General features: G+C 45.3%; 1 protein-coding gene across 1 annotated transcript in view; it reads right to left on the reverse strand.

Annotated features, from left to right (window-relative positions):
* Positions 1 to 12,500, reverse strand: part of LOC147019677 (inner nuclear membrane protein Man1-like) — a 58,079-nt gene that overhangs the window by 1,741 nt on the left and 43,838 nt on the right. The window contains exons 7-12 of the mRNA XM_085894304.1: positions 11,468 to 11,569; positions 11,177 to 11,279; positions 8,334 to 8,506; positions 7,147 to 7,222; positions 6,739 to 6,844; positions 1,272 to 1,350 (exon numbers count right to left, since the gene is read on the reverse strand). Coding sequence (XP_085750430.1) covers positions 1,272 to 1,350; positions 6,739 to 6,844; positions 7,147 to 7,222; positions 8,334 to 8,506; positions 11,177 to 11,279; positions 11,468 to 11,569 — 639 coding nt within the window. The remainder of the gene's footprint in view (positions 1 to 1,271; positions 1,351 to 6,738; positions 6,845 to 7,146; positions 7,223 to 8,333; positions 8,507 to 11,176; positions 11,280 to 11,467; positions 11,570 to 12,500) is intronic.

The following is a 12,500-nucleotide window of genomic DNA, read 5'->3' on the forward strand; positions in this document are numbered from 1 at the left end:
CAAGGACCCATTTACTCCTCCAAAAGCATCGCCGGCCAGGCCCGACCAAAGGCCGCGACGAGAACCGGACCACCGAGGAGAACCAAGCAAACGCTCAAGCCGTTCACACAGCTGCTTAAGCCGCCCGGCCGCTCAATTGACTGGTGCATTGCGACACGAGGGCCAGGCAGACACACCACGGGTCACAGACCCGAAGGCCTTCGAGCCGTCACCAGGGGCGGCCAGGTAACCTGCACGGCCTCTTGCGAGCCTTCAATCATCCAGGCTCCAGGTCCGAATGAAGGCTCACGGGCCTGTTTCTTTTCTGGGTTTTTGTATGAAAGTCTGTTCTGTGGCACCTTGTCTTTGTAAGTAGAATTGTTGGTTAAGTGCATGCCTGTACATAATTAAATATACATCGGCTGTAGGCTTTGCTCGTGTCATGTCCCCTTCCCCCATTCATTGCTTGTTTAATAAATGCCCCATTGTTAAATGTAAACCTGCTCGTTGCGTCCATTCCTCCCATTGACTTCCACGGTGCGTTCGGGTATTTAGCAGGCTGATAAAGCCAATAAAACTGGTCATTTGGTCCGACGGACCTTGGTGATAACCGCTCGGGTCATGCACGGTAACGGCTCGCCCCGCTCATGGTCCGTCGAGGTATAAATTCTCGGTACTTCTGTCTGCGCGGATAATTAGGTATATCGAGATTCGTCGATTAACCCTGTATCACGTGGACAGAATATTGGCAATTTATGGTGCATTAAGGCATCCGTAGCAGGTTTCCGGAGTTGTCCGGAAGCCACGACTGAATTCCGGTTTTCGGCGGATGCGCGATTGCAGTTGGGTCGTAAGCTGTCGTGCGTGGCAGTCAAACCGGCGGAATTCGTAACAGTACTATCATCCCCAAGTAAACATTTTCTGTACAAAATGGCTCATGATGGAAGAAGTGGGGGAAGATCCAATCAAAGAGGAAAGGGGAAGTGCAGGCAAACTGAGGAATGAGGAATTCACATGCAAACTGCTTCTTCCTCCATTACCCCCCAATCCCAATCTCTCCAACACGAAATGGAAAGCAAAGGCAAAATGAACTTTGATTTCCATAATTATGATTGATGAGAGGAGAGAGGGGGGAAAGCAGACATTTGGAAGTCTTGCATGTTTGTATACTGAAAATGATCCCAAACATACCCTCAAGCAGGATGACAATCCCACATTTATAATCAGCATCGCAGTTATGATCAATCCCAAATATACGATCGGCAGGAGGCAAATGATTCTCACAAACTCACCATCGAACCATGAACCGTGCAGGGCCTTAAATGCTTTCCCAGCATGCTCGGGTGCCAAGCACTTTATGTATACACAGCCCTGCACAGAAACATACAACGGAGATGCAAGTTGGCGGTTAACCAGCGGGACATTTATAGAGGCAAATGAAAATCGAATAGCATGAAATAAAATCCAGAGCAATTGCAATGCATTTCATTCCATGATGACGCAATTAAAAAAACAATCAATATTTGATTAACAATTGCAAACAACAGGTAACACGAGAAAGCATCTCAAAATACAAAACCCATCCGCGTGCAGTTTGTACTCAAACTAAACGAGACAAAAACAGCTAAAAAACAAACAAACAAAAAAAAAATGTATATTTTATTAATTAGCATTCTCCACATTCTCATAATAAAGGTTTATTGAAAATTTGATGACAAAAAGGTTGTGACCCAGATAAAGGGCGGAGAAGCTCCTTGTGACCCAACGGCCAACCATATGTAGTGGTCAACTGTGTCTGCAGACGTCTTCCTGCAGTTGGGTTACTTTTTTCTTTTTTTTTAGGAGGTTGGTGGCAGGATTTGCACTCTGGCCACGATAAAACCCTTCACTCCACAAAACACAAGAAAATTTGAAAATCCACTCTGTGGGAGTGTCTGTTGTGCAGTTGCCCTTCGCAGGGCAGCTCACTGGATGACGGGATTGGGGCAAAGCCTTCAGGACCCCCATTCTGATGATAGGAGGAAAACTACAAGATAATCTTCCCGGGTCAGTTTGCGGTAGTGTGTGTTGGGGTGGTGCTGAGGTGATGGCCACCAGACGGCGGTCTCCTCGGGTTAACCCGAGGCGGTCTCTTCAGGTGAGTGCCTGGAATGTCCTATCCCGAAGAGAGGATGATCACATGTCTCTGTTATCATCTGAGCTCAAGCGCTTGAACATCGGTATTGCAGCACTCTCTGAGGTTCGGAGACCGGATTGCGGAGAGATCATGGTAGGTGGTTACACCCACGATTGGTCCGGTCGCTCTGATGGTTACCATGCCCAAGGAGTTGCTGTGGCTGTGTCCAATAAGCTGACTCCAATGATAATTGAGGCAACACCGGGGAACGAGCACATTATGACACTAAGGATTCATCACTGCTTCGGTGTCGTTTCCCTGGTCTCTGTATATGCTCCGACTGAAGCGAGTGATCTCACCGTGAAGGATGCATTCTCTGCCACGCTCGAGTCTGTGGTTGATCAGTGCCTGGGGCGAGATACACTTCTAGTCTTGGGGGAATTCAATGCATCGACTGGAACTGATAGAGATGGTTATGAGATGTGTGTTGGTCCCCATGGGTCGAGAACTGTGAACCAGAAGAGCACCAAGTTCCTTGACTTTGCAAGAAGTCACAGACTTCAGGTGGCTGGTTCATGGTTTCAGCGCCCACAGGCTCATCACTGAACTTGGTATTCCAATGCTGGCGGTGTGGCAAAGGAGATTGACCATGTGCTTGTTGATGGTCGCTGGAGGATGATCCAAAACTGCAGGGTCCACCGGAGTGCTCAGTTCCTCAATACCAACCACAGGCTTGTTGTAACAACTCTGAAGTTGCAGCTTAAATCCAGGAGAATGGTACCATCCCAGTCGAGGCTGGATGTTGACAAGCTCAAAGATGAGAGGGTCGCTGAGGAGTTTGCGAACAGGCAGAGTGAGGATTTTTTATTTGGGCGGGGGAGGGGGGCGTCTGGGTGCTTTGGGGAATCCTGAAGAGTTGTGGAGTGCCGTCAAGACCACCATCCTTGATATTGCCGGTGGATGTCTTGGAACTCACCGTGGGGCTAAGAAGAATTTTGTCTCTCAAGGGACACTGGAGACCAGTGACCAGAGTGGCAGGGCTAAGACTTGACGGCAGAGCTGAGCTGTTCAGGGAGTTGAGGCATAAAACTGTACGTGCACTGAGGGTGGACAAGGAGACCTCTGTGCGATGAATCTGTGAGGGGGTAGAGCATCACCTGTGGTCAGGTGATTCTCATCCTGCTTCCAGAGGAATTCACACATTGTGTTTGTCCAAATGCATCCCTCCGTGTGCTGCAGTTAGAGCGGAGTGTGGTGGGCTATTGACAGAGGAGTCCGAAGTGAAGACCCACTGGGCCGGTTACTTTGAGCCGATGTATCAGGCTGATTCACCAGCTGTTGAGTTGGATGTCAGGGGTGATACAATCACTGTTGCTAACCATCCAATCAACTGTAATCCACCTTCGTTTGTAGAGAAACAAGCTGTGGTGAACCAGTTGAAATGGGGTAAAGCTCCAGGGATCTGTGGCATCCATGCTGAAATTCTCAAAGCTGGTGGAAATGCTGCACTCGTGTCATTGCATGCAGTTCAGTGCACTGCCTGGAACACAGGCATCATCCCAACTGACTGGAAGAGGGGCCTTGCTGTCCCTCTCTGAAAAGGGAAGGGTGATCGCCAGGACTACAACTACCACCGAGGGGTCATGCTGCTCTCAGTGCCGGGCAAGGTCTTTGCTTGGATAATTATTCAAAGGGTTCGCCACCATTTGTAGTCAGGCTTTTCAACAAAATTTGTTGTCAGGACAGTATCCTTGCTCTTCGGGTACTCACCGAACGCAGACGAGAGTTTCAGCAGGGGCTGCTCGCAGCCTATGTAGATCTCTGCATATTCAGTGAATCGGGATGCCCTCTGGAGGATTCTTGGTCTTCATGGAGTGCCACTAAAACTGATCAATCTGATGTCTGAACTATTCTCTGGTACTGAGAGTGGTGTGAGATGTGGCGATACCATCTCTGACTTATTTCCAGTTGTTAATGAAGTTTTTCAGGGGTGTGTATTGGCCCCCACACTTTTCAGCACTTGTATGGAGTGGATTCTGGGGAGGATGTTGGAGAGATCAAGCTGCGGTTTGGGAATGTCAAGATCTCTAACCGTGATTTCGCAGATGATGAAGTCATCTTTGCGGAGAACTCTGAATACCTTTTGGGGGCCCTCTAGATGTTGAATGAGGAGTCGGAGCCGCTGGGATTACAGGTTTCCTGGGTCAAAACTAAAATCCTGGCTTTCAATGACATCTTGGATGCTGCCATCTTGTCTGTACCTGTTTGTGGTGAGGATGTTGAGGTCACGGAGAGATTCACTTACCTTGGCAGTGATATTCATGTCTCTGCTGGCTGTGAGCCAGAGGTCAATGGACGTCTGGGTCGGGCCTGGGGAGTCATGGATTCACTGGATCATGGGTTGTGACCTGTGCAGGAGGACGAAAGTCCGAGTCTTCAGGTCCTTACTGCTTCCAGTCATGCTCTACGGATATGAGACTTGGACTCTGACCAGGGATCTGAGACAGAAACTTAATTCCTTTGGTCCCAGGTCTTTTCGGAGAATACTTGCCTATTGCTGGTCGGACTTTGTGTCCAACGAGCAGTTTTCCTGACATTGATCCTGCTCACCAGCTTCTCTCAGCGCGGGAGCCTCGTGAGTAGAAGAGGCCAATGGGCTGACCATGTGCCTCGTGGTTGCAGCAGGTTGATCAGCATCTCAAGGAGATGGGGATGGGCTAGGCATCTGCCCGGGGGGTGGCCAGACGGAGGTCCTTGGAGTTCCGGCGGAAAGTGGACACAGCGATCTTGCTCCAGCACATGCTTCCATACCTGACCTAACCTGACCTGGATAAGGAGGCAAGACAGCGATGCACTGACAGTGACACAGCATATGGACACAAGGGAATAGACAAACAGAAAAAAAAGTGAGCCAAGAGAAGAATATAAACATTCAAATGTTTGCCCGCAGTATATTCTGGCTTCCATGGGGTAAGAGAGACCCATAGTATAACTTGTTATTTCATTGTAATTTGTTTAGTTAACTATACTGTGTTCATGCAAGTAGATATGCATTGCGAGTGTATTGATAGATATCGAATACGTTATTTTCCTGCTTCTACGCTCTAATCTACAGCCATTCCTCACACCTCACAGCACAAACACACTTTCCTGCCTTTTTCTCCACTAAAACTCAGCGCAAAACACTTTGCCTTCTCTTCCAAAACCTCCTAACAAATCTCCCTCAACCACTTCGTGCATTTCCTCTCAAGAAGTCTGCATCAGATGGCCCATCAGTCATCATCGAAGGTGACAGTGTGCCAAAACCACGCCGATCCGTGCAGAGCCAATCCTGATTGCAACTTGGATTGGGATAACAAATGTGCCAATCATCAGTGGAGAAGAGGGTTCCCCTTCAGCTGAGATTCCACCAATGACAGGTGTGGGGTGGGGAAGCAAAGGGGGAGGGTGAGCCTGCAATAAAATGGGGAGCACACAAGTCATCTGGGTTGATGAGGCTGCAGTCTCCTTGGATCGGCTGATTTTTAACTTGAATCTGCTCGAGTCTGCTTCGCAGTCTGGGGTCATCTCGTCGCTGTCTTTGAGTCCGTCTCTGGCTTCGGCAGTTCTTCTTCCTCTTCTCATTTCCATTCCAACGCCTCATGCCTCCACGATCTTTCGCTTTTACCCCACTTTGGAGCATTCGCCTTGTCATCACCTGAGCGTTCCCACCAAAATCCACTGCGAGTCTGTGCTACAAGTACAACCATTCCCAGGCACGAAAAGACATGGTGGTTCAGCGACATGCGGAGTGTGGCCAAGGTGGAGCGAGGAGGGCCATGGGACAGGATAGAAAATTGTGCCAGAGTTGCCGGGCAACGTTAGCTCAACTGAGTTAGCGCAAGGTGTGAACGGGTACGGTTGGTCCGCAGCTTTATCTTCTTCTTCTCATAGCTCCCCTTCCATTGTCAGGTGTAATATTGGCGCCAATATTGTAATGGTGATAAGTGACTGTCAAAGGACGAAGGCATCCAATGGCGGGAATAGTCACGTCGGCCGTAGAGGATAATAGAAATGTACGTGTGCCTTGTAAATGTGTTGCAAATACATGCTTGTGAATTGCCTTCTTTGTAAATATGGACTGTGCTGAATACGTTTTAGAAATTATTAGTGTCCTGACTTCTGTCCGTTCCGATTGGGGGCGCAAGGCAACTGGGGATCAATTGCCCAGATTAATTGGGTTATAGATCGCAGGAAGCAGCGCATCACCTTTGTTCCACTCAGCCAATTAATTAACATTGATTACGTAGCTGCCGGCACGATACTCTATCCATGATGATAATCTCACCAGTAACGGTAACACAATGTTGGATGTCTGGAGATGAGCAGCACGGACGGCGTTTGTGGTCTTTGAGACTCGCCGTCCTTTTTAGAGTTATCCAGATGTGACGACCATCACATTATTCCATATATCTTCGACGAGTCAAGTTTTTGCAAATACGAGCATGAAACAGTGCATGGAATTACTACAATACAAACTGGACTTTTCCATCGAGACATTGACTTTTCAGATATATTTCAAACCCGAACACTTTCAATAAGGCTTTACAAAAATTGTATTTGAAAAACATTCAACAAATGCTCGAATAGTCGCAAGGGCAAACCTCGTGTGATGATTTGTCCACCTCGATGTGTGCAATGCCATCATTGTCTCGGCACCTGTCCAGGATTGCGTCATGAATGGGGAGATGCCAGGTCTCTCCAACTTCCCTGCAGCAGCGACATGCATTAAAGGTTATTGCTGGCAAGGTAAGTGCCTTCGCTGCCACGAAAAAAAATGGTTTTGTCTCGGAATTGTGTACACAATGGCTTCCGTATAATACAAATCTACCAAACAGAAACGGGTATCCCATGTACTCCAGGTAACCTTGGTGTTATTTTTTTTTGGGAGGGGGGGTTCTTGACAAATATGTACAGCACAGCCTGCTTGATTACTAGTGTAAACCGTTGTTAAGGAATCAAAAGATGAGGCAGGTGATCCGTTCCATGCGTCATGCAGTGCCATTACGTACATGTCTGGATCGAACATGTTGCGTATCTTGAGACAGGGCGTAGGGCTGGGATAGGTCCTGCGATCCCACTGGAAAGCTGGTAGAGGATACAGACATGAAAAAAAAAATGCGCTCATTCAACTGGGCAGAGAATCTTGCGTTAGAGTGCAATGCAAGTCTGCTACAGGTAGATTGCACTTCTTGTTATATGTAGCCAACGCCAAACAGGAAATTTAATCATGGTACCAGAAAACGGTGACTAGTCTTTTCAAATGATACCGCACCATTCTCAATGGCTAAAAGCAAAATGCATACAGGACAGCTTGATTTGCCTTTGTTGGGGTGCTCTGAGATGTATCGCCCCATGCTGTCAATGCATCTGAACAGTTTATTTTCATTCTTTCTACGGAGTGGTAAAGTCTGACCTGGTCAGAGGTCAAACCCATACTAATCAGCAAAATGAGCATGCCACCTTGCTGAAGTTTAAATCGATTGTGCCTCAACATGAAAAACTAGAAAGGCACTCGGTACAGCACATAACTCCGCCGCGCAATGCCTGATCCAAATGAACATATCAGGTCCAATAAATATATCATTTTTAGCCACATCTCTCAAGGGTGAAGAATCACTTTAAAAATTAAATAAATCTCGTATCCGGATCTGGATTCGGATGTTCACCAAAATCAAATCAATTCGTCCTTGTCACACACACCCAACCTGTCCATCAAGTTTCGTACGAATCCGACAACAACTTTTTGAGATATCGTGCTGTAAATCGTTTGTAGCCTGATCTCTCAATGGTGGAGAATCACTTAAATTCTCAAAGTCAGATCCGGATCCGGATCTTCAACAAAATCTAATCAGTTCGTCCTTGTCACACACCCAACCTGTCCACAAAATTTCATCTGAATCCACCCACAACTTTTTGAGATATCCTGCACACAAACAAACAAACAGACAGACAAACAGACAGGGGTGAAAACAACCTCATTCCACATTCGGTGGCAGAGGTAATAAACAGGTCCTGTGGCCAGATTTTGTGAAAAACCTCAACTGGGAGTTACCCAAACAGAGCCATTAATTTTTATTTTATAAGTAGCTCACAATAGGAAGGAGATGGAATCAATCGATGCATGATAATAATAAAAGTAAAAAGTTTGAAAAGGTTTGACTTTCCTAAACGCCGCAAGTGATCGCATCACACACACCTTTGCCTTGCCATATCTTTCCTTGTGATCGCTGCAGTGTTGAGCGGATGCTGGGAATCCAGCGCCAAACGGGACAATCCTGGCCACCAACACTCCGTAGCTCCTGCTTTGCTCGTGGTTCATGTTTACATATAAAGGCCACCGCACGCTCCCACACACGTCTGAGTCGAGCCCTGCACATTACATGGACAAACATCATGTTAAAAATATATTTCTTACATTACCAATTACAAGACCCAAAAATTGGTACGTATGTATGCAGTATGTATGTGGATGTATTTAATAAATAACTGGAATGGCAAACTTCGACAGATATGCCTCTGCCCACATTATGACATCACCATAAATACTTGTACCAAGTTTACTTTCAATCCCTGAACCCAGGTTGAAAACATTAAATAATTCTGGCTACCAGACCATGCGTCCACCTAGGTTTAAATTTAAAACACATTCCCCATGACAACTCGATCACAACTGTGATGTTTCACGTCGATTGGTGAAGCGCTGCAAGAGAAATAATTTTTCGAAGATTTTCATTCAATCCAATATGGCTGCCAGACCACGTGACATTATTTTTCGTGAACCACCCTGGTATCCCCAAGGATTGGGGAACATGTGGGTGAAGTTTCCCCTCGATCTGTAAAGCCATTCTGGAGAAGATTCTTTTTAAAAGGTAAAGGTTCTTGAAAAAAAAATATATATATCATACCTGCCAAACCATGTGATCCATGATGTCATAGGTAGAGAACTTTTTGTTCCTCGTTGATCCGCAATAATACCGATAAAAGTTTTGCCTTGATCCTCAAAAATTTCATACTGAGCGGACATAGCGTTCTACAGATGCAATTATGACATCACAACAAAGGCACCACTAACATCATTAAAATTAATCTAACTCATCCCCCCTATGAGGAGTAATTGCTATGTGCCAAGTTTATTTTTTTTCCCCCCATGGTGCAGTTTCAAAGATACAGAGGTCCGAAGTTTTTCCTTTTTTCCAACATCGCTGCCACACCACATGACCTATGACATCATAATTATCATTAAAGCATTCTACATGAGTAGTCAGTCGCTCCAATGGTGAAAACTTTGTGTCAATCCGACAAGCGATTGCAGAGAAAAACAATACTCACATTATGTATGGACAAACAAACAAATGAGAAAGATGTCATGCATTGCACGATACTTGCGAAATCCCTAAAACAAATATGACCTTAAAAAAATAATTGTGGGTTGAATTCAATGACTAAAATACCAAAAAATAACCTCTTAAAATTTCAAGTCAAATGGATGAAAATTGACAATTTTAACAATGACCATGTCAACTTTTTGGGCGATGTTGATCCTTTGGCCTATGTTGACCTTTTTACTGAAAAAACAATAGTTGTCTTGCTTATGACCAACTCAACCATGTGATGAAGTTTTGTGAAGATCGATTTAAAATTGTGACCTCTAGGCGATAAACATAAAAACAAACAGACAAACAGAGACAGACAGACAGACAAACAGAATAACGCATGCAACCAATCAATATACTGGAAAAGTCTTCGATTTTCGCAAGTAACAAATGAAAAATCACTCAGAGTGACACCTGGCGAAACGGAACAACACTCGGTAGGGCACATCCCGCCAACAGGCTGAACAGTTTACAATTTGTATCCCACTGATAGGTCAAATCTGAATCTGGACCTCAACCAGAATCGAATCCACTTGTTCTCGCCACCGAACCAACTCATCCACCGAGTTTTGTCATAATCCACCCACAACTTTTTGAGATATCATGCTTTCCATCGTTTTTGGCCCCATCTCTTAATGGTAAAGAATCACTTAAGAATTAAATAATTCTCGTATCCGGATCGTCACCAAAATTTAATCTATTCTTCCGAGTGGCACTCCCAACCTGTCCACCAAGTTTCGTCAGAATTCATCCATAACCTTTGGAGGTATTGTGCTATGTATTGTTTCTGGCCCTATCTCTCAAAGGTGAAAAATCACTTTTAAAATTTGAGTGTCTGGATTCAGATCTTCACCGAAATTACAAGTTGCTTTCCTTGGCCGATCACCTACATACACAAAAAATTTCAGAATGATTGCTTGAAAACTGTGGCCAAAAAATCGTTTGCCAGACAGACAGACAGACAGATAAACACAACATACAGACAAACATAGTTGGTGAAAATAAATTTTCGCCAAGTAACAGACAGACAAATGCAATACCCTCTCCTCTGGTGAGGGTAACAAATCCACATCATAATGAGCCTGTCTCACTCCACCATCCCTCGGATGGACGTTAAACGCACGTCTTGTCTGCTGGCATTAGTTGGTGGACGTTAAACATCCCAGGGTGTCCTTCGTGAAGAGTACGTGAGCTATCGCCGATGCCATGAACAAATTGTAAATTTCTGCACTCACCAGCAGAGGACATTGCATCAGCAGCACAGCCATGCCCTCAGCCAATGATGCTACCCCGCAGCCTTGTGCTGCATACGAATGGAGAAGTCTCACTCCTGCTCTCCATGACAGCATATGCTCCTCCACCAACCAATTAATCTGTTCATCTTCCCAGGTCCAATTGGTATCAGCTCTGAAAACATTCATTTACTGTCCAGCATCCAGCATTGTTCTTGCCGCAAGGCCTTCAGCGTGAACACACATTGCCACCTGCTTTCACATCACAATCCCATCTCTGACCTGTGCTACTACAAATGATAGTTTACTTGCCATAGGTCCTTTTTTTGTCTTATTTGGTGTATGTGATGACTGTCATGATGTCGTATGTCTGCTTCACACTTGAACTTTGTCCAAAAGCCCCTCAGATTTCCAAAATGCGACATTCTGCACACCTGTCATGCTGTGGAATAATCATATTTTTCACATTCTCCATTGGCAGGAAAGGCGGCAATGCCTCATCGTCACGACACCTTTGGCTGTGACTCTGTAAGGTGTCTGCACACAGAACATATGCAAAATGCTTGATGTACATCAGGAATCAAATGTAAACACTTGAGGAAAATTGCTGTAAATAGGGCTTTGCTGTCTATGGAAATAAAAAAAAACAAATTTTTAAAAATTACAATCCAAAACCAATTCTTAATAAATCAGATGTCGAGCAGCAGGGGCTCCACATTGCGTACCTGTAATCCGCTCCGCCATGTGATACACTTGTCGGACTTCTTCTTCCTCTTTGCGCCACCGGTAGTGTATGTACGCCAACACAAACCACACAACAGCTACACCTGTACACAACCAGAAGGTTTATCTCCACTCAGATTGAACCCAAGATTCTGGCTTTAGCACTTACTATTCATCATATACCTAATTAACTTATCCACTAAAGTAGAGGGCTGTGTGAGGCAGGGCGCAGCTAACGTTTGCATTTTTGTAGGGGTAAAGTGTGAAGGACAATTGATCAAACAGCCAAACCAAAAAAATAAAATAAAACAGCCAAACCAGGCTTGACTAGGCCTCGGCTCGGAAGTTCAGGAACTCGGTTGTACGACTCTCTCTTTACTTGTTCATTCCGTATAGCGAGTACATCATGAGAAAATCAAATTTGGATGACATCGAGGCAGACATATTAACAACCAAAGGTATGCTGATACCACTGTGTTACACAAATCTCCACCTCTAAAACTTTGACAGACAGCTACCAGGAGAAGCCTGCTTCTGTTGGTGACATGTTCTCCCCCAAACCGCCCAGCCCCACCCAAACATACAGAGGAAAACACGAGACGTGACGCCTTAACCCATCCATCTCTGCAAGCACAACTCAGATTTCCTTCGCAGGCAAGATTTTACATTGCCTCCTTACCTGATACAAACACCTAATGCAAGAAAAGTTATAAAACTACACACGGATATACATGACGTCTAACGGCTAATTAATCCAACTACTCCCCTCCCCCACAAACTTAACAGTATTGCACATACTCTTTCCTGGCAGCAATCTAGAAAATAATAACTATGTATGCAAACGAGAAGCCAATCTCTGAGCACTTCACAAGTTCACAAGTCCGAAACATGGAAAAAACGAAGAATTAAACCAGAGGGGTAGATGAAGTAAACTTAAAAGCCTTGTTCTCAAAAACGTGGAACATCGAGTAAGATTACACATTGATATTTGCTGGAAGGGAGAGCAATAATGCAGGAAGATGTAGTAAGAGACCC

The sequence above is a fragment of the Eptatretus burgeri genome, chromosome 9 (assembly GCF_056783735.1).
Source record: "Eptatretus burgeri isolate ZD-2024b chromosome 9, Ebu_testis_v1, whole genome shotgun sequence".
NCBI classification, from domain to species: domain Eukaryota; kingdom Metazoa; phylum Chordata; class Myxini; order Myxiniformes; family Myxinidae; genus Eptatretus; species Eptatretus burgeri.